At 46.1% G+C, this 26,863-nt stretch overlaps 2 protein-coding genes across 4 annotated transcripts; both read right to left on the bottom strand.

Annotated features, from left to right (window-relative positions):
- Positions 1 to 20: 20 nt before the first annotated feature.
- Positions 21 to 7,700, bottom strand: GNG13 (G protein subunit gamma 13). 3 transcript variants are annotated; one of them, XM_005229024.3, is made up of 5 exons: positions 7,562 to 7,692; positions 3,384 to 3,416; positions 2,715 to 3,237; positions 1,142 to 1,264; positions 23 to 287 (listed from the first exon to the last, which is right to left on the bottom strand). In XM_005229024.3, exons 4-5 carry the CDS (start codon positions 1,237 to 1,239, stop codon positions 182 to 184), a joined length of 204 nt encoding a protein of 67 aa, XP_005229081.1. In that variant the 5' UTR covers positions 1,240 to 1,264; positions 2,715 to 3,237; positions 3,384 to 3,416; positions 7,562 to 7,692; the 3' UTR covers positions 23 to 181. The 3 variants fall into 3 exon arrangements, with proteins under 3 accessions (XP_055662771.1, XP_055662770.1, XP_005229081.1); XM_055806796.1 differs by lacking the exon at positions 2,715 to 3,237 and having other exon boundaries at positions 21 to 287; XM_055806795.1 differs by lacking the exons at positions 2,715 to 3,237; positions 3,384 to 3,416 and having other exon boundaries at positions 21 to 287; positions 7,562 to 7,700.
- On the bottom strand, positions 7,289 to 21,797 carry LOC106112197 (uncharacterized). The gene is made up of 20 exons (XM_055806791.1): positions 21,616 to 21,797; positions 20,778 to 20,905; positions 20,175 to 20,304; positions 19,919 to 20,012; positions 19,014 to 19,164; positions 18,507 to 18,669; positions 17,861 to 17,986; positions 16,586 to 16,648; positions 15,040 to 15,162; positions 14,549 to 14,704; positions 13,818 to 13,871; positions 13,369 to 13,586; positions 12,471 to 12,547; positions 12,185 to 12,295; positions 11,513 to 11,599; positions 10,539 to 10,646; positions 10,216 to 10,337; positions 9,876 to 9,998; positions 8,522 to 8,564; positions 7,289 to 8,358 (listed from the first exon to the last, which is right to left on the bottom strand). Exons 2-20 carry the CDS (start codon positions 20,878 to 20,880, stop codon positions 8,281 to 8,283), a joined length of 2,130 nt encoding a protein of 709 aa, XP_055662766.1. The 5' UTR covers positions 20,881 to 20,905; positions 21,616 to 21,797; the 3' UTR covers positions 7,289 to 8,280.
- Positions 21,798 to 26,863: the final 5,066 nt, after the last annotated feature.

The following is a 26,863-nucleotide window of genomic DNA, read 5'->3' as shown; positions in this document are numbered from 1 at the left end:
CCACAGGCTTCCCCCTCCTCCCCCCCCTTTAAAAAAGAAACACTTCTAAAAATAATAAGACAAGATGAGGGTAAGGTTTTTGTTCAGGTAGTCATATTAGGAAGCTAGCTAATAAAAAAGTGTACATTCAGTGGGGGGGAGCGAGGGGCTGCAGGAGCTGGCGCTGGGGGGGCCAGACCCCTCAGAGGATGGTGCATTTGCCTTTCTCCACCCAGGGGTTGTTTTTCATCAGCTCCGGGTTCAAGAAGGGATCTTCTGGAATGCCGTCCTCGATCCACTTCACAAACCTGCAGAGAGGGGAGCGGAGGGGTGGGCACAGTGCTGCGAGGGATGGAGTGATGCTGGATACAGGGTGGGGGTGGCAGAAAGCAAAAGGGGGGATCTGAGGGGAACTGCAGTGTCCGGGGTAAATCCTGCTCTGGTGGGGAGCGGTGCTGGGGTGCAGCCTGCCCTGGGGCTGTGGGCATGACCCTCCCATGCACCCAGCTGGTTATGGGATGGGGGGGCAAGCACAAGGCAAGTTTAATAGAAGCTTTTTGCCCCCGAAGCTGCGGCTGCCTGTGCGCTACTGGCATGGGGGCGGCTCTTGCATTGCATTTTAAAACATTTTCACCAAAGTTGCTCTTTTTCTGTCCATCCCCCGCTCCCGCCATGTGAGTGATGGGGCCACGGGCTGGGTTAACTGGTGGGATGTTGTGAGACCCTTCTTGTGAGGAGCAGGGAGATACAAACCGGTGAGGGCATGTGTCTGTCTTCTACAGGTTTAAGTCTTTTGAGCTCTACAGGGGGTGTCTGCATGCTGCCCAGCTGAGCCCGCAGCACTGGGGGGGCTCGGGGGGCACCTGGGTGTCAGGGCTTCACACGGCTGCTGCCACATCCCTGCCACCACCGGAGCTTGGGCAGCTGGAAAGGAGCTGGGGGGTGGGGAGCGCTTACAGAAAGGCTCATGAGTGGGTTGCGGGCACCAGTACTGGGGCTGGCACAGTTTCTGCCACTGGGGCTTGGTGGGCTTGAAGAACTATAAAGGGAAAATCTATTTTGGCAGCTGATGGTGACTTTAAGGGATGTCAATGCTGGCCGTGGGTGGAGAAGAGCTGGGGGGGGGGCATGGGGATGGGAGGGAGGGTGGGCACCCACTCACTCGGGTATTGTCTTAGAGGACATCTCCCGCTTGTAGGCCAGCTGGTACTTCAGGCTTTCCACCTCCTTCTTCCACTGCGGGAGGTCCCACTCGTCCATGGCAGGAGCTGGGGGCTCTGCAGGGCTGCAAACAGGGACGCTGGTGTCATAACCCACGGCCACATCCTGCCCTGGCCCCCCCAGCTCTGCACCCTGCAAAGAGGGGGTCCCCCAGGATGGGGACAGCACACCACCACGCTCTGGGGGCTGTTTCCAACCCCATGGCGGAGCAGCCCATGGCTCCGGGAGCCTTCGGGGTTGCACTTACCTGCGGGCGCAGGGGCAGGTGCCCAGCGCTGTGCTCTGGTAGCCACGCTGTGCCCGTGGGCACATGCAAAACCCGAAGACTGGCCAGATTTGACTGCGATTTGGATGCCGGTGGCGCCCCGGGGTGGGGAGGGCAAACAGACACCGGAGGCTGTTTGGGGCAGGGGTTTCTGTCCCTGCCTAGCCGAGGGGCCAGGGGGCACTTTGGGTGGCCACATGGCTGAGCAGACAGGCTCACATGGGTGCTCACCTCTGATTTGGGGAGCAAGACAGACCACCACGTAGCCCCTCGCTCCCCCCAGCCCCCAGCAGTGGCCCTGGGTGCTGGCTAACTGTGGGCGTTGTGATTGGAGTCCAGATCAGTTTGATCCTCACACGGGGCACCGATTGTGGCAGCACAAGCAAGCTAGCAAGCTGCAACAAGGCTTTACCGGGGGTCAGATTCTACTGTCCATGCTGTTCTCCATCCTCCAGGGGCCAAACCACACTGCTCCTTCACTCTCTCCTTCCTCCGGGGACCTCCTCCATCCAGGGCCCCTCTCCCATGCTCCTCAGGGCTATTTAACCATTTTGTGGGAACAAACTACAGCTGCACATCGTTCATGCCAATCAGCCCACCGCCTTTGAAGCAAGGCCACACTGTATGTTATCAGTGTCACTCAACCCACTGCCTTCATTCCTCTACAGGTGGGGACATGCACAATGGGGAAACTGAGTCACAGCAGCTGATGGGGCACAAGCTGTGACTGCAGTTGCATGAGACCTTCTGCAGGCACCTGGCTCCCTGTGACACCCCAAGAATCGGTGGCAGGAGGGGACCTTCCCCTGCCTGTGGCCGGCTGTGACCCCAGACCCTCCAGCACGCAGCGGCACAGGGCAGCACTGCTTTGCACCCCGGGCGGCTGAACCCCGGGGGTGCCCACACACCCCATCCTGCATCCCAGGCCAGGCTGCAGCCCCCGGCGCAGGGGCAGGTGAGGGCTGGGGGTGCTGGGGGCGTGAAAGCCAGCCATGCACCGGCACAGCTCAGCAGTTACATGTGCTGCCCCAGCTCGGCATCCCTGCAGAGCATCCTCCGGAAAAACAGCCAGGCACGGGAGGAGAGCAGGCGCCCGCAGCCCAGCATCCCCCTGCACCCACCGTCCGGCCTCCCCGGGGCGCCGGTCCCTGCTGGCAGCTCTCCTGGAGACAGATGGGAACCAGCATCCCCATCCCTGCTCCAGCCATCCCAGAAGCATCCCACCACCGCGGCCGAGCCCTCCACCTACCTCAGCTGGAAAAGGTGCTAGTGGTGAGCGGGGGCTGCCTCCGTCCCCGCCGGCTCGGCGAGCCTCCCTGGCCTTGCCCGCGCTGCCTCCGCTCGCTGCTGGCGAGCCCAAATCCCCTGGGTAATCTATTAATGCACGGCTGGTCCAGCTGCCTCCGACACGGCAGGAGCCGGATAATGGGAGCGTCCTCCCCCCGCTGCTCCCGGGGGATTTGGCTCCGCTGAATGTGAGCGCCCAGGATGGAGGCAGCGTCCTGGTACCCGGTGGCCAAGCTGCCGAAATGGGGTTACCCCAGCCTCCCCCATAGCCCTGAGGGACAGAAGGGCCCCAAGGATGGGGGGTGGGGGTTATCGTGTGGTGGGACACGGCAGCACCTCAGGGAGGCCCTGCATCCCTGCAAAAGCCAGCCCTGCCATGGCTTTCCCCTAGCTGCTCCCGCTGTGCTGCCCCTGGGTTTTGTGGTTTTTCTCACTTCCCCGGTGCTGGTGGAGCTGGGTGGGGGCAGGGAGAGGCAGGGGTGCACCTGGGGAGGGGTTGGTTTAAAAAGAAAAGGGGAAAAAAAAAAAGGTAAATGGAAAAAGTGAGCTGTTGGGTACACAACGTATGGCAGGGTCAGCACAAGGGGAAAAGGGCAACAAAATTAAAAAAAAATACTAATGTGTAACTTACAGAGAGGAACAAAAGCCCACTGACGGTTGTTAGCTGATTAAAGAAAAACAATTAATGCAAAAGCAGAAACAAACAACCAAGAAGTAGAAAAAAAACCAACGCCCACCTACCCCACCCCATCCCCATCCTTCATTAAATTAAGCAATTAAAAATAACTTCAGGTAAGCTTGGCTGCTTTGGGAAAAAAAAAAAAAAGCAAGGGAAAAAAAAAAAAAGCAGCAAGGTTTCCACAGAGGAAAACTGCCCCACTCTTGCCCCAGGAGCCCCTCCCTGCCACCCGCCATGGGGTCTGGGGCTGTGGCCATGTGGGTGGCTGCTTGTTCCCTGCACCCACCCGGGCTGGAGCCCCCTGGTGCCACCCCACAGAGCTGAGGCTGGTGTTCCCACCCCCCTGCCCGCCCCGGGGGTGCAAGGAGAGGGTGAAATACAGATATATATATTTATGATATGATATATATAGGAGTGCACTCATATACACACCTAAAAAACCAAGAGCGAGTGTGTATATATATACACACACATACGTTAGCACATACACACACACGTATATATGCATATATATACAACATATATGACAGTGGAAAACATATATTCATATTGTGTGCATATGCATATGCATCTGTATTATGTAATTTACTTAATCACATTTATTATGCCTTGTGTGCATTATATACAATATACACACATAAATATAATACATACATGCACACATGTAATTCATGCCTGCATGCATACAGATGTGTGCCTGCACATACAGATGTGTGTATGTGTGCATATATATATTTATGGCATCAAACCACCAGAGCCATTCCCACGGTGCAGGAGGCTGATGCCCTGTGCAGAGCAGCCCTGCTGGCAGCAGGATGGTGCTGGGGGCACAGGGCCAGGGTGCAGCCGGGCTCCCCTCCCAGCACCAGCCTCCATGGCCCATCGATCCACGGCAGTAAGAGCCTCCACGGCAGCCCGCTGGAGCCGCCGGCCCTGTGCTCTTCTCCTGGAGAGGATGCTGGGGTCTGGGGCTTGGCCAGGATCGATGGAGCTGGTTAGAGCCAACCCCCAGCCTGCTGCAGCCACAGCACGAGGGTTTTTGCTTTTTTTTCACCCAAAGCAAATAAATGTATTTTTCTTATTGCAGCAGCGATGCTGGGCTTGGCTGTGCCGTGAGTGCCGGGGTGGCTGTGGCTCGGGCTCGCTCCCCACGCTGCCATCCCACTGCCGCCGGCTCAGAGGGCAGCGATACCCACGCCGAGCTGCAGATCATCCGGCTGTTGACATCAATCGTAATCCCCCTCTGCTGCCTCCAAACAAGTATGGGAAAGGCTTGGGTTTAACGATAAAATGACACTGTAGACAGGTTATTGGATTTCTGTGGATTTCCCACGATCTGATGGCAGCCAGGGCTGAGTGGGGGCAGCACCCACATTTAGGAGCCACTGTGGCCACCAGCTGCAAGCCTGGGGGTTCCTGGAGCCCACCGCTCCAGCCACAGGCTCCTCTGAGGCAGGCGGGAAGCCTTGGCCGGGCGGGCAGGACAAGGCGATGTCTGCCCGGCCCGTGGGGGTCCTGGGGCCGCAGCGGGTGGGGGGCTGGTGGCCCCAGCATGGCAGATTGCAGGGCTCACATTAGCTACCCCCACCGGCTTTGTAGATTAAAGAATTATGAACTCCTGAAGTTTTGCAATATTAATGATTGTAGCCATCTGTTAATCTGGCAGCCAGCAATGCGTCGCTTTTGTACTTTGCTTAGTCCAGTTATTTAAAGCGTATTTTTGGTTGGGCAGGCAGCTGGAGGAGCACGGCTCCTCATCCCAGGCTAGCTGCGCAGGGACCTGCACCCCCCTCCGTACCGCTCTCCCTGTTATTTCGGGGAGAGGAGCCCCCGGGCAGCAGCTGGCCTGCAGGCAGGGAAGGGGATGCTGGGCCAACATACACAGCCCAGTGCTCCGGGGCACAGGACCAAGGGATGTCACCTGCGGGGGGGACGTAACGCACCACACCAGCAATGAGTTGAAAGCCCCCACCACCCTTGCAAAGCAGTCCCTGGGAAGCGGGGGTCTGCCCTCAGTGCCAGCTGCTAATTACGGCTCTCTTTGGGATGGTATTTTAGATAACTCAGTTCTCTGGTGCACACTTCGAAGGAACAAACTCATTTAGCAGGTTAATTAGTGTCCTTGGTAGAAAGGGTACCAGCGCTCTGCCAGCCCCCTCGGCAGATGAGGCTGGGAAGGATAATGCGGGCAGGGGCGGCGTGTTTGGGGGTGGCCCTGTGCATCCGCCCCAGCTCTGCTGCTGCTGGGGCTGCAAACTCACCCCCTGATGATTTAATTGCACAAATCCACCTGTGCATCACGGCCGAGAGGGTGAAGCTGCCCGCCCCACAGCTCCGTTCCCATCTAGAGACCGGCCGAGCCTGCCCCCTCGGGCTGTGCATTGCCACCCCCCCAGCAGAGCTGGAAGGGCCACACAGGTTTACCAGCACTACACAGCAGGGGTTGGTTTTGTTTGTTTTTAAAAACTATACCAAGAACCCCCCGGGCCTGTAAACAATTAGCTTATTGACAACGCATTTCAAAAGTCTTTTCCATAATCCGGGGTGAAGCACGCACTCAGAGCGGGCCTGCTGCCCACAGAGGCGGGCACACCACGCTCCCGCGCTAGAGGATGGCATTGCTCTTCCAGGCTTTAAGAACTTCACCCTTCATAGATGAAATTTTATTTTCGATACAGGCACTTACTTGCAAATGTTCTATTTACTGTTTGGCAGTATCAGCTGTGCATACACTTGCTCAAACAGCTGAGTTTGGTTTGCTAAAATATAATATTTGGATAAGACTGCTCTAGGTGCCCATTTTCTTCTCCGAACTATGCAATTCAATTTTTAATGAGCTCTGTTCATCTCATTTCTACCTGGAGCAGAGCAGACAAGAGCAGCCTTCGATTTACCTCTGGGGTTACACTAGTCATAGTCTCAGGGTGCTGGGAAGATGTTTTCCACTACGGCTGATTGTAATGTCTGTACCTGCCTAGCCAACCCATGCCCAAAGTCAGGTGCAGATCTTCAAAGAGTCTTTTTCTTGTATGTGAGGATACTATAAATAATTATATAATCTTTTAACTGTAAGGGCTGCTATAAAACATTAAAATTCAGAGGTAGATAAATAATGAATAGATATGCTATTTACTTACAGTAAATAAAAAAGCAGTTCCTAGCCTTTCCTTGTGATGGTAAATCCAGGCTCGAAGGGGTAACAAAACACCTGCCCTCACCTGCTCCTGATCCGACAACACCGAGGAGTCTACACCCGCTCCACGTTCTGAGCGGGACTAAGGCTTACTTAGTTTTGCTGTTGACTTCTCACAGCCCTAGTGAGATGCCCCAGCACGCTGTAATGCCCACTGTTGGCCCACCCAGGGACTCTGGGAACGGGCTGCTGTGGAGTTCAGCAGAGGAACCCTCAGCACAGCTGGCTGCTCAGCCTCCCCGCGCCGCTGGGCGAGTGCCCAGGGAGCATTAGGGGCCAGACTGCGGCTCGGGGCAAACAGAACACAGACACAGCGCCTGCAAAGATTAATGTTTGCAGCTTCCTTCCCCTCTTTTTTTCTTTTTTTTTTTTTTTCCTCCCCCTCAGCCATACCACAAACAGTGACCTCCTGCTGCTCAGGTAGATGAGGTGAGAAAGATTGTATTACTGGGAACGCACACGAAAAACCTCTCTTGAAACACCGTGGTGCATCTTTAGGAGCACAGACACGAACCAGGCACCCCATGGCCAGCCCTGCCAACAATCCTGAGCATCAGGGGACTGCACCGACCTCTGCTTGTCCTGGCTGAGCCTGGACAGCACGACATAGAGGTACAGCGAGTGTTTAATAACAAAAACCCCAAAACAGAACTGACAACAGAACTACAGTATTTCTATAGGGCTTTATCTAAAATTGTATCGATTTAGATACATGAACATTTTTGTAGAAAACCTGAACAACAGTGTAGCTTATTTAGAATAACAAAAGCTGCAAAAGCCACTGAAAGCCTTAAATGTGCAAAATACAGTCAATAATGATTCCTGCCCCCACCCCCTCCTGCCAAACCAACGTATCACAGCAGGGCAGAGTAAGAAAAGAGGCTAGAAATATTCCTGTTTCTCCCCCCACATTTCAAAAGTTAACTCTTAAACTTACCACTGTAACAAGGATTTTTGAGAAACCCAGAAGGCCATCAGCACCAGTCTTAACAGTCACATATTGCAGAAAGTAAAAACAACGCCCCACAACAGGAAAATGCTGAAAACTAGCTTCTTTAAAAAACAAACAAACAAACAAGCCATTTACTGCATTGGGGCTTCCCAAATCTGGTTTACTGAAGCAAGTAAGAAAAATTCCGTTAATGTCCTTCAGCCCCAGGAGAGGTTTACTTTTTATGATTACACACCAAAAAAAGGGCGTGCAAACAGCATTTTAATGTAATTGTTGTACATCTGTGGGGGGCAGTTTTAATTTTTTTAAAACTTCCTCTCTCTCAGCAGCTGTTCTGCTGCAGACATCTTACCCACAGCACATCTGTGCAACACAACAGAAGTAAAGACTTGCTGTGGTTTTTTTACTTCATCCGTGTTTCTCTCTCCTCCTTTCCCCTCCAATCAGCGTCTCTCTGTAGACCAGTTTTTTTAAGAAGAAAACAAGGTATAAACAGACCTACAAGAAAGGAAATCTCCACAATGTGTATGTTGAAATACAGCCACTGTTCACCATCTTAACCTAGGATCTCATTTTGGATTTCTCTGAAGTCAGTTTTTAGCTGAATGCTTTTGGAGGTGACAACTAAAGGAGAACACAAGGGACTCCAGCAAGACTTCTGAGATTAAGACAAACTGGAAAATATTCCTGAAGATTTTGCCAAATTACAGTTTTTCACAAATGTTTATGAACTTTGAGACTTCATGATGAGCTGTGGTGCCAAGAGGCAGGTGCTTTAATCCCTGGGCAGAGAAAGATTAGTTAGTATAGTTCGCTGGTTTTTATAATAATGTTATAATAACTGACATTGACATATATTTGATACATTTAAATATCTAATTGATAAGTAACATAGTTATCCCTGATAGTCTTCATTGTTAAATTCTAAAATACAGAGATACTCACTGCATTGTCAAAGATGTTGCCAAGATGCTTTGCCCATGGACACCTGAAAAACAGACAGATTCTTAATCCATTTTCTTGTAGGGACACACCTGCCCCCAGTTTTAGCCCCTCTGAGTTTTGCATTACACAAAGCTTTACAAGAAGGCTAGTCCAACAATTCACTTCAGTTCCCACACGGAGACGATTTCAATATCAGATTTACAGTAAAATAATTAAGACAAAGATTGACCAAAAGAAACAGGATTTCATCAGATTCTCTTGGATCACTGCTAGAGCATACTGTAAAGCCTCACAAAACAAAACACAATTAATGTAATTACACATTTATGAAATACAGCCTAGCTCATATATAACCGAGTGAAATGAGGCATTTTATTTTCACTGCTACACACAGCAAAGGCTGGCGGGAAGAAACAGACAGAAGCATTTCAAACTGAAGGTCAACTTACACGTCCGTGACTTCCACTTAAGACAGTTAAGAGATGAATTCTCAACATTACTCTGCTGACATCAGCTATGTGTGAATTAAAAGTGCCAGAGGAAGCAATTACTCTGCCTTCTGGTAAAAACCAGAGAGTCTATTCATTGTAAAGATATTATGTCAATACATTAAAAGTATCACCCTAAAGCCGATAAAGCTTTACTGTGCAAAACAGGAGAGCAAGGATTATACATATAAACAGCTAGTGGTTTCAAAAGTGTTTTATTATCATTTGTAATCTAGATAAAGTACCTGGGCTTTTTCAGAACTCTGTTTTCCCCACCCACTGAAGCTCTGTGCTGCTGCAGAGCAAGTGGCCTCTCTACTTTTTAAGAGGGTAAGAATGACAGGCTCACTACCACATGATGTGTTTCTTACAATTTTACAAGAAACATTGACATCTGTACACCCACTGTATTCTTGTAGATACATAATAACATACATTTTGAGCTACTTTCAACTATTTTCTCTATGTAGAGTTTTATGCAGTATTAAGCCTCCTTAAAGTCTGGTAACTGCTTTGCTCTAATTAAAGCGTTTTTGGTTGTTGTTGATGACAGTGATATTTAAGTAACAGACCCAGACTGTACCATATGTAAGCTCTTAATGACTGGTCAGGGTTGCCAAGAGCAGATATGTTTTTCGTAACATTGAGTACTGGGAAACGAGAAGGTCATTTGGTTACAACAGGTAACACGGAACAATTTCACATCTACCCAAAACACCACGTTCAGTACTTTTACAACTGCTAATAACAGGCAATAATAAAAACCAAAAACTGAATTGTGAGTTAAAACTGTTAACTAAGAGAAAACTACCACCAGTGTCACAACACAGTGATTTTTTATTTTAAAATGATAGATTTATACATACGTATTCAGATTCTCTGTAATAATATTCAGAGCGAACAGGCCAATGGATTGCATCTTTTTATGTCTGCAGGTCAAGAACAGGCAAAGGAATTCACCCACGTACTGGGGACCAAGGTTTTGCCACCTGAGCAATACAAAACCAGGAAACAACACAGCTGTTCAACAGAGACAACTTTCCCATTGATTCCTCGCACCGTATTTGCATTCTTGACTTATCCAAAGGACTGAGCTGGCTGGTTTCAGAGTGTTAAGGATTACATCTCTGCTAAACATTACTGCTGTAGGACTGCTCTGACCATTCCAATAAACAAACAGAATTCAGGGAGTAAGTGTTTACTCACAGTTTTAATATTGTTGCTTTCTGACAATCTAGATCTCTCAAAATCAGGTTGACAGTGCCCTGGAGAATATTTTCTTCATAGGAAAGATGCTCCAATAAGAGCCTCAGAGCCCAAAAGTTATTCTAGGAAGAGACAAAACAAGACCAGTGATTTAACCAAATTGCCATTAATTTCTTAAAAAAACGACTAAATTAAAGGTCAACAAAGCTAAAAGGGGAACAATACCAAGTTAAATGTTCTAAAATCTCCGAGTTGCTGTTATGCAAATTTTAAATATCATTTGCTTTAATCTCTTAGAACACAAATAAGTATTTAGGACTCACCCCAAAAGCCAGGGCTATCTCTAAGAAGGAATTCAAGTATGGAAGATCACAAAAAAGCATCTGTTGTACTGCTTGTACTGCGAGAATGAGACAAGCCTCATGTTGCAACTACAGGGAGAGAGATCAACAAGAAGATACATGTACTTAAGTCCCTTTTCCCACTACTTGTATATTGCATCCAGTCAAATCAGCACCAAGTTATTACCATTCCAGTCAGACAGGTTGGATGTCAGACACTACATCCACAAGAATCTTATGAAAACCAAAAAAAGGGCGAATAGAGCAGGTACTTTATTTATATAGCATGTTCCACCTCGTGCTCTCAAAGTCATCACAGAAACATGAAGTCTCACACTGTCACAGAAGCAGAACTAGAATTAAAGGGAAAAAAACTTCTGGCCCAGAAGTCACATTTGGAGAGCAAGCTGAACTTCCTCAAAAGTAGTAGAAAAGAACAAGAGAGCTTCTTAGATATATTGCCTGTATTTAATACAGAATGTATTTCAAGCCATCTTTGAACATGTTCTACTGTACTTGAAACCATCATTCAAAACAAGTTTAGAAATTCTGGGCTATTCTGAGTTTTGAGACAAACGCAGTGTCAAGTCTCAAAGGATAGTCTCCTGTTTAAATCAAAACAACACAAGATCACCCTGTGAGACATTAATTACAAACTCAATTATTCCCAGCCCTCCCACTTTATAAATGCAAAAATTTGGACAGTGATACAGTAGGTTGTCCTAGGTTGAAGATGGTGCCAGACCAGAACAGACCCTAACAGTTTTCTTACCTTCGGATACCTGCTCTAGCCTTTAGACTGTACTAAGAACAATCTTCTACTGATTCCCCGCAAAAAATCTTCAAGCCCCATCTTAAAAGCTTTTCATAAAAATCCAACTGTTTTTAATACTGCTGTATCTTCAAGCACAATTAAGACAAGTGGTAAACTTCCTTACTGCCACGTGCACACTTACATGAGGAGAGAAAATTGCAGATGGTAAAGAAACATTAATTTTTGCCTTCAGTTCCTCCAAAAGGCCACCAGTGGCAGCAAGCACCCGCTGCAACAGAAAAAGTCAGTCATAACAGGAAGGATGCCCAGATACTCTACAAACATGAAACAGCACCCAAGATGGTTGTTTAATGTGCTTCTACTTTTTTTTTAGCATTTTTAGAAGAGGTTGCCTGTTCAACATCATACTCGAGGAAAGCTGGGGCTCTACAGCACTACGAAACCATATAACACAGCCTCTTCATTTTAACCTACTATGCTGAACAGATAGTTGTTTCTGTTCTTCTGAAGAAAATACTCAAATACTGACTCTTTAGGACTACCTGAACACATTTTTCTTAAACTGCTTTCCTATCCATTTTGTTATCTGATCCATCTCAACATTAAAAGATACAGAATCGGTATCAGGTATTGAGTTGCAAGCCGAGTTAATTTGTTTACTGCTGCATTTAACCCTCCCAAATCACAACATTCTGCAAAGGGTTACATTTGGCACATACCGCAAAAGCATTTGATGAGGCACTGAAAAGTTAACCTTAGCATTTAAAAGAATGAGCCAATACCCAAATCAAATGAAGTCTTGTATAAAACCAAGACAACAGACTCTCTCGTTTCATGGTACTGTCTCAATTACCTTTTGGAAGTCAAGTGGTGGCTCTTTCAGGGACAGGGGATGTAGGTGCCCACTTCTTTCCAGCAAACTGCTGCTACCCAAGACCATAATGAAGGAACTCCAGCATTTTGGCTGAAACACAGCAGAACACGTGTTTTACAAGTCAAGTCTGTTCACAGATGTGTAAACTATTCAGAGAGAAAAGGGTTCTGGCAGTAAGTCCTTGCATTAGAGAAGTAACTGGATAAAACAGGTAATATGCAGAAAAACTCAATGGGCCACAGAAACAGCTTTAATACAGACTCACATTCCTGTATAGTGACACACTGCAGTAAAGGAGTTTGAGCGCATGCTTAATTAGAGCAGCATCTTTCAAAGGCGGCCCTGCAAGAAATAAAAAAACAAAATCCAAAACATGTATTTCCTGAATAACTATAGAGTAGGAACACAAACAGGATACCAACTTAGAGATATGTTTCTACAGAAATCTAACAAAAACCTAAACAAGCGCCTACAACTATTTTACAATATTTTGTAGGTTCTGAATAGAAAAACATCATCAACTGTGAAGGGCTATTCTGGAAAGCAACAAAGAACTGAATACAATTTAGACTAAGCCACCACAGCAGGTGACCCAGAATGAAGTCTTCATGATGTACATCACACCACAGTGCGATACGCACTGTCAGTATCTTATACTTTTAAGAATTTTCCTAGTAGTTGAACATCTCTAAAATAAATCTTTCATTTCAGAATACACTTTGAGGCAAGTAGTACACACCAAGACAGATGATGACAGTTATCAGTGGCTGAACTAAAGACAGAATGTAATACACAGCTCATGAAACCCCTTCCATCAGGAAGTTTTCATTCTCAAGGCCAATGCATACCATCATGCTAAGCTACATACTGCCATTGGTATTACCGTGACGTAATAAGAGAGCTTTGTCTTTTCTTTTAATAGGTTGCTTTCCATAAAACAACTTCACAGCTGACAAAACCAGCTGTTTGTGTGAATTGTACTGAACAGATTCATGCTCAAATATAAAGACATTCTTCCTGCCTAGTGTAACGTACCATGCTTTAGTCTGGACAACTTATAGTTGGGTTCAGGGTCCCTCAGAATGTTACCAATTTTAATGAAAAAGTAAAAGCTCTAACGAAGTAAGGTTCTAAATACATGTTAAGTGAGAAATCACACTTGCCAGCTGTAACCCAGGGCCCAGAGTCTAGCATATCCTTTCCAGCGGGGACGCTGCCTGTTCTGAACATCTTCAGGTAGACCTCAAACTGTAAAGGCGTTATCCGGCAGGCAGTACAGCAGGTGAGGCCACTGATGGGGTACAACAGCGAACACGCGGCATTGAGGAAGTCTCCAATTTTACAGAAATAGAATGGGATTTTATCTTGAAGGTGTCTTAACCTGACAAGAAGAAATGAATGTTTGATTTTCATTTACATGAAAGTTTTACAATATGTATGTATAGATCTGATTGTGCTTGACCGCTAGCAATTAGCAAACAGCTGCCAAAAAATCCTCCTGCTTCTCATTCTGCCAGTTTACTGCACATTAAAGAAACACAGATTAGGACACAACCTTAGGGCAAAGAAACAGTTGAGGGAGTGGGAGAAGAAACCAAAAAAAGCCATTTACCCTCTGCTATCATTGCATTTCACAGCTTTCAGGTAGCGAACAACTTCTTTATAGCTGGGGAGAAAAAACCAGAGGTAAGTAGGAAGAGGAAGGAACTGCAAAGCTATACATAGGTCAAATATTTACTACAATTAATGAAGTAAAACAGTAGATTTTCCCACATGAGACATTGCACAATAGGCTAGAAATACAACTGGCAAAAAAAACTAATTTGAAATAGGTTCCAAGAAGCTATCCACAGATTATCTCTGTACTGTGGCAAAATAAAGCAGGAGGCTGCCTTTCAGTTTAATTCTTTAAGAGGACTATATGTTTTGAATAAACACTACTGAAGACCCAGAGACCAGAACACACAATTTTTTGCTGTCTTCCACCTATTCAGCCTTTGATTAATAGAATTTGTTTTAAACATGAATGTCTAAATGATGCTGGGTCTATGTAAACAAAGAAATGATTCACTTCAGCATTCTTGTCTAGTCCTAAAGCGTTCAAAAGGTCTTGATTCTGGCTTTGAAAAAATTCAAAAAGCTACTTGCCTTCTTGGTAAGTCCAGCAAGTGAGGTAATGCAACCTGCATGTACATCTTCAAATATGTCTTTGTTTTATATGTTTCCCCATTATATAGAACTGCCGATGTCAGGAAAACACTATACTGCAGTCAATACCATGCAAAATCTAAAAACTGAGTTCACAAAATGAAAAATCCAAACCATGACCCAACCAAATCTTACTTATTTTGGTCTACCAATTTCTCCACTCGAGCCTCTATAACAGGGAATGCTTCCCACAGAAATATTTTCCTTCCTTTCTGAGTTCTTTGACCAGTGACGTTCTGGCCTTTTAAAACGGTGGTCAGTAATACATGGTCCCATGGCACAACATTCAAGCTGAAAGTACAAAAATAATTTTCAATCAGGTTTTGTGTGTACCCCACAATTTGTTTCCCTTAGAGAACACAAAGATTTACCAATAAAACATTTTGAGGTTTACAGCTCAGTTCTGGGGGGGCGGAAAGAAAAAAAGAGTGCTATATGGACAACTTAACCATAGCATCAAACAACAACTTCTGTAAGGACAGGACAAATACAAAACAGGTAATATGAAATTGTATTAAGTGCTCGCACCTAACACTATTAGTGAAAGAACCATTCTCTATAGCCATTTTTCAATCAGGTAACTATATAAAAATATATTTGGTAAAAACAACCCCCAAAGAACATACCTATTTGAGAAGCCAAAACAGTGACATGGAAGCGAGATGGACTGAAAAAAAAGAATAAACTTTTCATACAAACTTTTTGGAAAGTCACACAGCACCAGCATCCTCTGAAGTTGTGTTGTGATCCTATGTTTTGAAAAGAAAAGAAAGAAAAAGAAAAAGAAAAATCTCTTAAAATCTGATGAATGACTATCAAGTTGTTAAAGGTTTTTTTTAATCCTATGGGAAAATATTCTACAGAAGTTTAGACTTTTTTTTGTTAGATGTCAGACAGTTTGGATCTATATTTAAATTTATGCTTTAAGATTTGTAGTGAACAACAGCATTGCTCTTTTGTTATTATGTGTAAACACCAGTAAAACCAAAGTTCTGTGGTCTTAAGTTTTAAAACAAAGATCCCCAGTGAGTATGTGTGAGATGCTGCAGCAAGGCACGATGAACCCAGTAAGCAACCTGAGCTCCTGGCAGCTTGACAGCTAGAGAAACCATTTTTGTCTTAACTAAAACTGGGGATAACACATGGACAAGAAAGAGTTTACTCTTTCAAAACTGGGGGAAGGAGGCAAAAAATTCCTTTTGATGTTCTTCTAAAGTAAGAAATTAAGAAATTCAAGAATAGTAATTTAAAATGAAAACTGATACAGGATTTAGGTTATACCTGTCATTAGTTTCAAATAAGAGGTGAGAATATATAATTGTTTTTGAGTGCTCCTGAAAAAAGTTAATAATTCATTAACCTTCTGTTGCAAGTGAATTTCGGGTTAAAGGTGAAATATAAAGCTAAAATGAGAAATGAATTAAGCCAAGTGAGCAAGATGTCCTCATTCACCAGCCTCTGGGGGAACTTTACTATGTTACATCCCTGACTACCCCATCCCAGTGGAGTACTACAAGGCTGCTGTTTTGATCTTTAACAGACACTATTTACTCTTTGGCTTAATAACCACAAGTAGCTACCTGACACCACCTTCTGGTCTGGCCTTACAGAACACTCCTGAACTACAGCTGAAAACTAATTCATCTTCTTGGCTTTGAGTTCCCCATTGAGTTACTCTGCTTTAAGGCAACAAAGAAGGGTCTGAATGCTTACGTGGCTCTAAAGGCAGGTATCGCCCTTGCCCTTCACAGAAAGGAACTCAGTGGTACTTCTAAAAATCCAGATTTGTAGCATATAACTGTAAAACCTGATAGCACACGGAGGTCCCTGCTCATTTGGCTGGCCGGTGCATATTATTGTCTGTATTCTTCTGCCTGTCCCTACCCATCTACGGTCTACACACAGGCAGCAGCGGCTACTTTGGCTCTGCTCAAACAATACTTAAGACAGTACAGTGGGGTTGTGTTCCCTGATAAGGAGTTCCTGATGCTACAGGACCGTAAGATTATACAACCCTGCAGGTTTACTTTTGGCTTTTAAGAGCGAAAGCATTCACTTTTTTCCTTTTATGCCTTTGAATTGAAGTAATTTGAAGTGCATTTTAAATGCAAGCAGAAAGTTTGCAGCCAGCAACCATCCCACTGAAATCTCATATGGCAAGTCAAGTCTTACCTTTGCAACAGACAAGGGACAGCTATCTTTAATGAACCAATTTGACCAAGGTTCTGCCAGCTTCTAATCGGGGAGGAAAAAAAGCACTAATTAATGTTTGGCTTGTTTTCCTCCCTTTTTCCCTTCTCTATACTCAACTGTTTAAGAACACCCTTTTTTCTTAAAAAGCATTGGGAGCTATCATGCTAATAAAAATAATTCCAAACAAAAAAACAAGCACTTGAAGCATAAAACACGTTCTAGAATTAACAGTTTTGCAGCAGTACCTAACCAACCGAAGCAAACCTCCCCACCCTGACCCAAGCAGCACCAAACCTTCTGACCTGCCATATTAAGACCATCACAGGCACATCTTTGCTTTTATAGGGCCTCTGAAGGGCTGTATATCATCATCCCATGAGGAGGCCAAACCACATCCCACGTAACCACAGTGAATGCTGTGGGACTTGTAATAAGGGTACAAAGAGACCTATCCAAATAATGTATCCAGCCTGTTCCTTGCAAACCTTGACAGCTGCTCAGAAAGAATTGCAGAGGAGCTGTTGTTTCTGGCCTGTCAAACCAACCCAGACCATATTTACTTCTTTATAAAAAAACCTTGAATTTAAGCCCCAAAATATTTACTTTTTGGAAAGCAAAGCTCTGCAAGCTGGCTCAAGCTAGACAGTCATCAAGCATGAAACAGCCATGATACAAGCAAGCAAAGAAACAGCACAAGTAGTAAAGACTGAGGTATTTAAACTCTGTTTGTATTTATTTATTATGCTGTCTTCCCAGCTGATGGGTCAGCCTTCAGATTTAGGGGAGGCATATAAAACTTATTACCCAAGGAACATCACGTGTTCCCTTCCTCCCAGGTCAGGAGCTAATGTTTCTTCACACAATGCAGCTTGTGTGCCCTCCCCTAACTCACCCCTTTTCCTGGGGAATTAACCCCACCTGCTACCATCTGCTGTCTGTCATGATCCCTCTTCCCAGTTCCCATCTCAAATTCCTTCCCCTAGCTGGAGATCTTCTCCCCTCCTCAATCCCACTGAACTTCTTCCTCTCACACCCAACCTTTAACCCCCTCTTCTCCCCCGAATCCCTCCTCTTAACCAGTCTCATTTTTCCCCTCAGGTGTACTTGTTTTCCTCTCACTGTGCTGCAGCCAGGGCAGTGATCCTTACACTGTCCTTACCCTTAATAAATGGAAAATCAGAACTCTCTCACTTAGTCTCCTCCCTTTGAGGAGCAAAGGAAAATTACACACTAGATGTGGAATGGGATACTTACAAAGCAGGGTCTTTATGAAGTGTTATCTCCTTAGCAGCTCCCAGAAACATGACAGCAGCAGCTTTAGGACTCTCTTTTTCTGCTTGATCTAAAAAACTTGTTACCAGTGCAAAAACTCCAGAATACCTAAGAAAGTTAAGTAGTCTGTAAGATAAAGTGTCTGCAAGGATGTACTTTGCAAAAAAAATGTCAATTATGACCGTTCTACAGTTTGAGGGCAAACTGACTTGCCTTTCCTTGAAAAGCCTCTGTTACAGTAAAAAGGTATTTGCACAGCCACAACTTTAAGCATTTTAAAGGCACATACCACTGAGCAAAAGCTGAACCCCATTCTAAAAAGAACCCTACTAAAAATATAAGCTTTACTTTCACACTTTCTTTAGGTTATAATAATGTGGGATATTATCATGTGTCTTAGTATAGCACAAGATATCCATTTAAACTTTTATTTAAGATGTATTTAAGATGTATTTAATGTAAGCAACTGTGCTTACATCCAAGTGCTGTTTAATAGCTCACTGGCCAAGTTCTCTCGGCTATGTTTTCTGTATCAGATACCATGATTCCAATTATCCCTTGACTAAAGGAAATCAAACCTGCACTGGCCAGTATGTACTGCTAGTAGCTGAGTTCTGTCATCACTTACCTGTATACAACCTCCATGTTGCGTGATCTGCAGATGTTGCATCGCCCAGGAGGCAACTTTGTGAGGCAAAAGCATTCCTGTTGTGTGGGAGGTGTTCTTTCTCCAACCAGATACTTACTATATTCCACAGAAAGGTCCTGGATGAATTTTATTAGAAGACTTCCTAAGAGAGCAGACAGATAAGAAACTTTTAGTGCAATTTTTAATTTTTTTCAAAACTAAAAGAAACAAAGACAACCCCATGTGAAATATTTAGCAAGTTACTCACACCCAGTCTTATTGGTCAGGAAAGCTTTGTTGCTTCTTCCAAGGGAGGAAAGCAGGAAAGTACACAAACTGGACCTGCAGACCTATGTCTGGTCTGAGTATGGCCCACAAAGAAAGTAGAAGCAGTAAGCTGTCACCAAGCCTTTGCAGGGAGAGTTGTGGACCAGACATTGAGCCACAGACTGAGCAGTGATGGTGAGCCACAGGTCTCCCAGGACAGTATGACAGCATAACACCTACCACCATGACGAAGGTCTGCATCTATATCTGTGAGCTCCAAATTGAACATTACAAGAACACCAGCCAAGGCAAAGTCACGCTTGTCCTTCCAGAATTTGCTTTTGTTGTGTGCATTGCAGTGACAGAGCGAAAGGGTTGTCCAATTCTGGCACTATTTCATAAAATGTGAAAAACAGGCAAAGGTTTGGGGTTTTTTTCCCCCCCCACACCCCTCAGTTAAGCAAATAAAAAGTTAGTTCCTCTGAGTGAAGGACTACCACTCATTTAATTCTTTACACACCTAGGCAAAGCCACAGCGAAGTATTTTGACAGTCAGGGCAAGAAGCCAATATGGCATAACCTCCCCCCCCCAGTAATTTACTGTCATTCCTGAACACCTTACAGAGACACTTAGGGCTGGCACCTTTCCCAATGTAAATTGGTAACAAAGCACTGTCTTCATGCGTTCACCCCAACTTTGCTTAGAATTCAGAAAATTTTGAATTGTAAGAAAACTCAAACAAACCAACCCCACGCACCCAACTCCCCAAACTCACCCCCGCTGTCACCCTAGGTTAGGACAATCTAAGAGTCTGACACTTCTCTAGTGCAGTGAGAAGCAGTCTGATTTAGTAATCAGAGCTCATGAAATACACTGTGAGTAAACAGGCAGTGCATTTGCTTATACCAAGTGAACGTCCACTCCAACAACTGGCTGGACTACTAGAAATAAACCCACTCAGTGACCACATTTTTAGTAGCATTGTGAAACAGATGTCAACATTTAGGAGAGGAACTGTTACAATAATCAAGTTTCACTTATCATTTATTCTTTTAGTGTGCTTAAGAGTGATTAGTTTTTAAAAGACTGTTGAGTAATTTAGTTTACTGAAAGTTGGGCATTTCTTGATTACAGCTCTGCTTACCTCAGAAGCTAGTTTATCACAAACGTAGCAGTAGCATTGATTACAAATATCAGCATTTTTTCCAAGGGGTGAGCATGTATCGCATTCTGTTCGCCTACAAAGTTGAAAACCAGAAGGTTACTTATGAAACAAGTTACATGCATATCCAACTCTACTTCTGCTTTCAGCTGTTAAAAACCTAACAAGGTTACTGGACAAGATGGACTAAATGTGGAAAATGAAACCCCCATATTAACCTCCACATCACTGAACATACTCAAACGGATGTATTGTACAGTCATATCTTGCATGAGGCATCACGTATGCTTGTTTACTGAAAGTAACTATTAGTTCACATTCCTCATCCACAACTTCTTCAGATCTCTTCTCTTCCAGGACAGACTTCTCTGTAGAAAAGAGAACATGCAGTATAGATCAGTATAAAGGTAACTACAACTTCATTACAAATTCAACCAGCTATTGATATTTACTTTTTAAATGCACTTTAAGGCACAAATTTTCTTATGATTTCATACAGTACCATTAAGAACGGTACAGTGGCCTGGGACACAAAGCTTCCACCCTCTACCAAAACAGGGGTAATGTAATCAAAAAGAATCCAATTGATTTTGAAAAGGCCCAGTCTCAGCTAAGTTTGTAATATTTTGAAACCACACAGCAGTATCCTTAAGGGCAAGTAATGCTCTCAAAGAAACCCCCAAAATCATGAAATAATGGCAGTTCCTCCTCATTTCATTTATTTTTGAAGTACTTTTTTTTCCTAGCAGCAGAAAGACACATTTCAAGCATAACACATAATAGTTCACTTTATTTCAAAAGTTCTTTTACAGAACTTCATCGACAAGAACACAGTACTTACCCTGTGGGTCTACTAACAAAACTGAACTCCCATGAGTGTTCTCAGCTTCATCATCACTGATCAGGATTATGCTCTGCTCTTCTTCACTTTTCAACGGCCCCATGGTTATTGAACTCCAAGGGAGAGAACTGCTTGGCAGCAAACAGGAGATAAAGGCTGTTTACACTTTGAAGGTCCTTTCCTCAAGAGGGGAACAAAAAGACTTATCCAAGACCCTAACTCTTCATCTATGCCAAGTTAGTTACACTAGGGACAGGAAAAATCAACCCTTACTGCAGTCAGCAGCTAAGAAAACATTGCATTTTCCATCCAGAGCTGAGAGAACCCTAAAAACAAGGAGGTGGGGGAAAAAAACCCCTGAAACTCCCTCCCAGACGTGAGGTGTGTTGTTCCTTCGGTGGGACCGCTTTTGAAAGAACTATCTAATGATAACAACTATTGATCACAACAGTTTAGCAGTACCTCACAGGCTCGGGGCGCCAGCGATGCTCAGCGCAGAGCCGGCTGCTCCCTCCTCTCCCCCCAGCTCCCCAGCCTCCAACAAGCACATGCCAGCTCAGCCCGCCTCCCCCATACCCCCTCCTCGGCCCTCCCTCAACAGCCCCCTGCGCTGCCCCACCGCCCCACCAGCCGACCGCGCTCCCTCCTCCCCACTCCCAGCCCCACGCAGCGCCCCCGCCCCGGCCATAACCCACGCTCCCCAAACAACCGCCCCCCGCCCGCCCCCCGCCCCTCAGCCCCCACGACCCCCGGGGCTGCCCCCAGGCGCTCCCCCTCACCGCACGCCCGCCGCCGCCCCGCTAGGCCCCAACCCTCGCCCCGCCGCCGAGCCACTCACCCCGCCACTATTCGAACAAGTAAGTGCTTCCGAGGCGGCGACGCCGGAAGGTCACGGTGACGCCAGCCGCGCTCCTTCCGCCTGGCAGCGGGGTGGCGGGGCGCAGCGGGGCTGCCATGTTTGGTGAGGGCAGGAGCGGGGCGGCTGCGGGGCGCGGGGCCTGGTGCGAGGCCGCCCCCCTCACAGCGAGGCTCCCACAGCGTTTAAATCAACCCGTCATCCTCCGCAGGCTGTAGACTGAGGGAAGTGGGCATCAGCGCAGCGTCCTGCGGGGCCTTTTGACGTGCGAGGCCTAGCAGGAGGCGAGGAGGGAGGCGGCCGGGCCCCGTTGTGTCGTCTGAGGGTTGCGGGGGTCACCGTGGTGGCCCAAGCCCCCAGGCGGCCCTGGCTGTGTGGTGGGCCTGGCTGTGCGGCCCCCAGGCGGCCCTGGCTGTGTGGTGGGCCTGGCTGTGTGGCCCCCAGGTGGGCCTGGCTGTGCGGCCCCAGGTGCCTCCCAGCCGGGAGAGCTGCTACCCCTCAGTCAGGCAGGGACACGCTCCTCCCCGGCCCCCATGGCCAGGACAGCAGCTGCTGGCAGAGGAGATGTTTTCGCTGTGTGTAGTCATCCCTAATTGCCACCTTCTGTCACGACAGGCTTTTCCTACTGCAAACCCAGCAGGCTATCGGCGAGGGAAGGGCCACATCCAGCAGCTGAGGATTTCCTCAGTAACACTAGATGGTACCAGAGCTCCACACAGGCTCAGAATGGGCCCGGCCAGACAGAAAGTACCTCAAAAATGGAAATTCTGAAACATGGAAAACTGAAGATGTAAAGCTGCAATATATTAATATGCTGTTGCCAAAGTAATCAGGTTTGCTATGGGGAAAAGCGGACAGGGGAAGTTGTGAATAAAATAAGGACATTTTTCTGGTGTTCAGGGCAACAAGTGTAATGTAGCATTTGTGGTTAAAAATTACCGGCAAAGTGACAGTATTACAGCATCTGGTAGGGAGGCATTTGAAGGCTTAGTTCTCAGGGAATTTTTCATTATTAGTAATGAGTAAATAGTTAAGGAACATCTAGGAAGTATTTTAACTTAAGCAGAAACTGCCATTAAATCATAAAAATGAGGTACATTCCTGGTGGCATTAATATTAGGAACTATTGAAACAGCACTCAGAATATGATCGCCTTTTTCTGTAAGCGGCTACACACATTGCAACACGCTGCCTGAAATATTCATATGTTAAAAAAAAGTCTTCCTGCAAATGAATATTTATTCCATGAATAATCTTTAATGTCTTCATAGCTTTCAACACATTTGGGCAAAAATGTTTCAAGTTTCTGTGCTTACAATGAAAAATCTAAACCCGACACCTAAATAGGTGGCCTGATTTCAGCTGTATGGAGCACTTTCAGTAGAGACATAATTTCCTTCATATAGTTGCTTCTGTAGCATTTTAGCAGCCTTGAATAACTCAACACAGCAATTTAGGTGATGAAATGAAGTCTTGAGATAGCAGGGAGAAATAACAAAGGCAGACCTGGCACTTGGCCAGAATAATTTTTCTAAAACTCCACTCTCATGCAGGAGTCCTATGAGATGATCTTATGGCTAAATATGGTCAGGACTTCAGTGCTGCACCTCATCCAAAACACAGCAATGCTGGTGTTTCCTCTCTTTCCAGATGAAGAGCTGGCGTCGGCATCCTATTTTTAGTGGTGTGGGTGTTAAATATGTTGGTTAAATTTCACATCGCCTGAGCTCAGTCTGCTCTGCCATGTTGGGTTTCGTGCCCAGACCTAGCCAAGCTCGAAGTCTGGGATTGACATCATAGGCTCCTGCTTCACAGTCTTTGTCTTGCAAGTCAGCGCCTTTTGCATTTGGGGTGAAGAGACAGCTCTCCTGCTCCTTGAGCACGAGTCAAACTTAACGCCCCGTCCTCAGCCATAAGCTGTGTGAAGTAAATAAAAAAAAGAAAGCTTCCAGTGAACACCCACAGTGCCAGTGAAAAGACCACTGATGGCATTCAATCCATTTCAGTGGCCAGCAAAAGCTGGTCCATAAAGCACTAGAAGTGTCTCAGAATACACCTGGAAATGCAAACAGATTTCTTCTGCTCATGTTTCAGCATGACAGCAACAGCTTTCCCACCACCTCCAGCACAGACAGCTTTGCCATGTGCTTGCCTCAGCTCCTTTCTGTATGAAGGGAGCAGGAGCTCTGTCCTGCTGTTTGCTGGGGCTTGGAGCAGCAAGGGGTCCTGTTTGTCAGCTGCCTGGAACGGGAGCGAAGCTGTAGGAATAAAGACAAGGTATATTTGGGGATATCTGGCAACCTCAAAATAAAGGATAGAGACAATAATTAGGTGCAGGCTGGAAAGTGAGACATCAAGGAAGGAATACGCAATGCCATGCACCATTAAAGCTGCTACAGGCTGTTGGGGCTGTGTTGATCGCTTCCCTGCGGAGCCCCACCCCACGCTCTTGGTTTATTTTACAGGGGAGAGGCGTGGACAGGTCCCAGACTGGATCCTGCTTCCAGGAGGCCTGAAAAGGAGCAGTCTGGACCAGGTCAGGCCATTAACTGAAGACACCAAAGACTTCTGCTCCCTGGGAAAGACCAGCCGAGTGCCAGAGGAATAGGTTTCTATCTACCAGCTCCTGAAGTAGAAGGGGAATTTCTCTCTAACTGCAACAGCAGAGCTGTAGAGCGAACAGACCATTAAAATGTCTGTTCAAAAAAATTTTCACGTCCCATTTATATTTACTGCTGCTTCATTCTGTTGGAAGTCAAAGGCCCATTTGTACCTGATGAAAAGCTTGGGATGGATCAATTGACTGGAAAAGGCTCTGAGGATTGAAACCTATAATTCCACATGGACAAGTGCTAATCCATCAGTCTGCTGAGCTCAACCAAGGTGCCGCAGGGCTTTCCAGGCACTCGCAGCTCTCATATCATGGCTCTTGTGCTTGTCTGGCCCAAATAAATGTTCAGTGCTGGAACTGTAAAAGAGATTCTTAAACTGTGCTTCTGGGAGAAGAGTTGTGGTCTTTTATAGCTATCTTTGGCTTCTCCACAGGGTCATTGCCTCTGTTTATGGGCAAACTTTTCACAGTGACATGAAGGGAGGGTTGTGTGCCGTCACACCCCCTCCCCCCCCCCCCCTTTAATCTTTGAAGAGCCTCCTTGTGCATTGCAATGGACTGACAAAGTGTCACCTGCTGTATCGAATCAGGTCTGCTCAGGTTTCACAAGGAAACGGGACTTAATGTGACTATAATGTGTCCATGAGTGAATGACAGGCCCTGTTTGTATCCTGATGTTGCTGAGATGGGAGGAAATCATCCTTGTTCTCCAAAAACCTGGATCCAAGAGGCGGGCTTAAGAAAAAAAAAAAACAAAACATGCCTCACTGCACAGGAGGAGAAAAATGGTAGCAGAGCAAGGAAAACCGGGTAGCTTGGGGCCTGCCTTAGGGGCTATCTACCTCTGTCTAAATAAGAAACACACTTTTACTCAAACCCTGATTCTGTGAGGAAATGAAATTTCTGTGGTGATAGCCCACGTACAAGTGCACGTTTCCCTCACAGCCCCAACCTGCAGTAATTACTGAAGTCTGGTGCCCATTTCAACCAAATGAACAGTAGGCAGAAATCCCAAAAGTAACACGTTACTAAAAGCTTTGTGATAAGATATTTACGTGTGTGTGAGAGAGAAACCTTCCATTTATGCCTTCTTGGAATTTGACCACGATCAGAGAACTTCAAATCCAGGAAGAGATGGGACAGAAATTCCCAAGCTGTGGAAAAGTCTTGATAGCATTCATATCTATGAGACACTGGAGAGTCCACACAGGAGAAAATGCCTAGGAAAGGGGCTCTGTGTGGCTGATCAGGCAGGAATTGTTCTGGGTGAGGTATTCATCATGTCTTTTTTCCCCACATTTTTTCTGGTGTCTAAGAAGGGGTGAAAGCCTGCTGCAGCCCCAGTACAATTTGGTTTAAAAGTCCATCAACCATGAGGCATGAATCTTTTGGAAACCAGGCTTCATTACTTCCAGCACTAACAGAGCAACATGGTTTTTTAAGGCTTGAAAAAAACCCCAAACCTGGTTCGTTTAGCTCTTTCCCCTTGTAATTTCTTTCCTTCCCCAAGACCAAATAAAGTAGAAATGAGATGCCGTGAGAAAGATTGTTCTCAGGGTACTTCAGGCCCTGTAAAAATGGTCTGGTTTGTTGGTTTTTCAGGGGGACAACAGCCGGGCCAGGGCAGGAGAATCACAAGGACCCACCGGTGCTAATTCACCTTCAGCTATGAGCCAGCCTGCGTCCCGGGTGGGAGAGAAAAGTGGAGATGCTCCCTACCTCAGCACAGCAGCAGCCAAGAGCTCTCAATTTAAGAAACAGATGAATATGAACCACGTTGGAATGCCTTCAAAAATCTGCTAGCACTCTCCTCCCTGCCGAAAGCTGAATAAATCCCCTTCGTATTTCAGGCTCCTAGCGAGACCCTGAAATATTATCGGTGCTCTTTGACACTCTACCTGCCCCTCATCCCACCTGGCTTTCCACAGAACACATTTCCTCTGCTTTCAGGGGGGAAAAAAAAAAAGTCAGGTTCATTCAAACCCTGACACTTCTCTAGCACTAGGGTGATCAGGTCTCCTCCATTTTATTTTTGCTATTTTAATAGGGTTTCCTTTTAGACCTTTAATGAGTTTTTATTCCCCTTTGTATATCAGACGCTTCAGTCCGACCGACAGTTTTACTCACCCCATGCGGAGTAATACGAACAGCCAGGACAACCTTTTATTCCTGTGGCAAGGTTTGCTCTGCCAACATTTTTCTTTTGCTCACAGTCGGGGGGCTGTGTTTTGACCCTTTCCTCACCACCGTTTCACCCATCTTCCAGACTCTGAGCAAGGACATTCCTCCCGGTGCAGAGGCAGGAACAAACCCAGCTCTGCTGTCCATGCTCTCAAACGCTTGCAGCTCTGTATCAAGGAAGGACGCGGGGGCGGGGGGGGGAGGTGGTGAATATCAAAACAAAAGCAAATGTGGGCTTTGGCTTATCTGAACAGCTGAGTTTTTTTACTTCAGCCTGAGCCCAGGCTTGCAGGACATTTTCTTACAGTTTGCAGTGAGCAGGTCAGGCTGGGGGCTGTCCCCGATGCCTCTGGGGAGCTCGCAGGCCATGCAGGGCTGTGACTGCGCTGAGGAGTTGTACCATCTGCAGGACACACATGCTGATGAGCGATTGGCTGG

This window comes from Falco peregrinus, chromosome 5 (assembly GCF_023634155.1).
Source record: "Falco peregrinus isolate bFalPer1 chromosome 5, bFalPer1.pri, whole genome shotgun sequence".
NCBI lineage: Eukaryota > Metazoa > Chordata > Aves > Falconiformes > Falconidae > Falco > Falco peregrinus.
The sequence above is the reverse complement of the archived record's forward strand: the minus strand, read 5'-3'. Positions and strand labels throughout refer to the sequence as shown.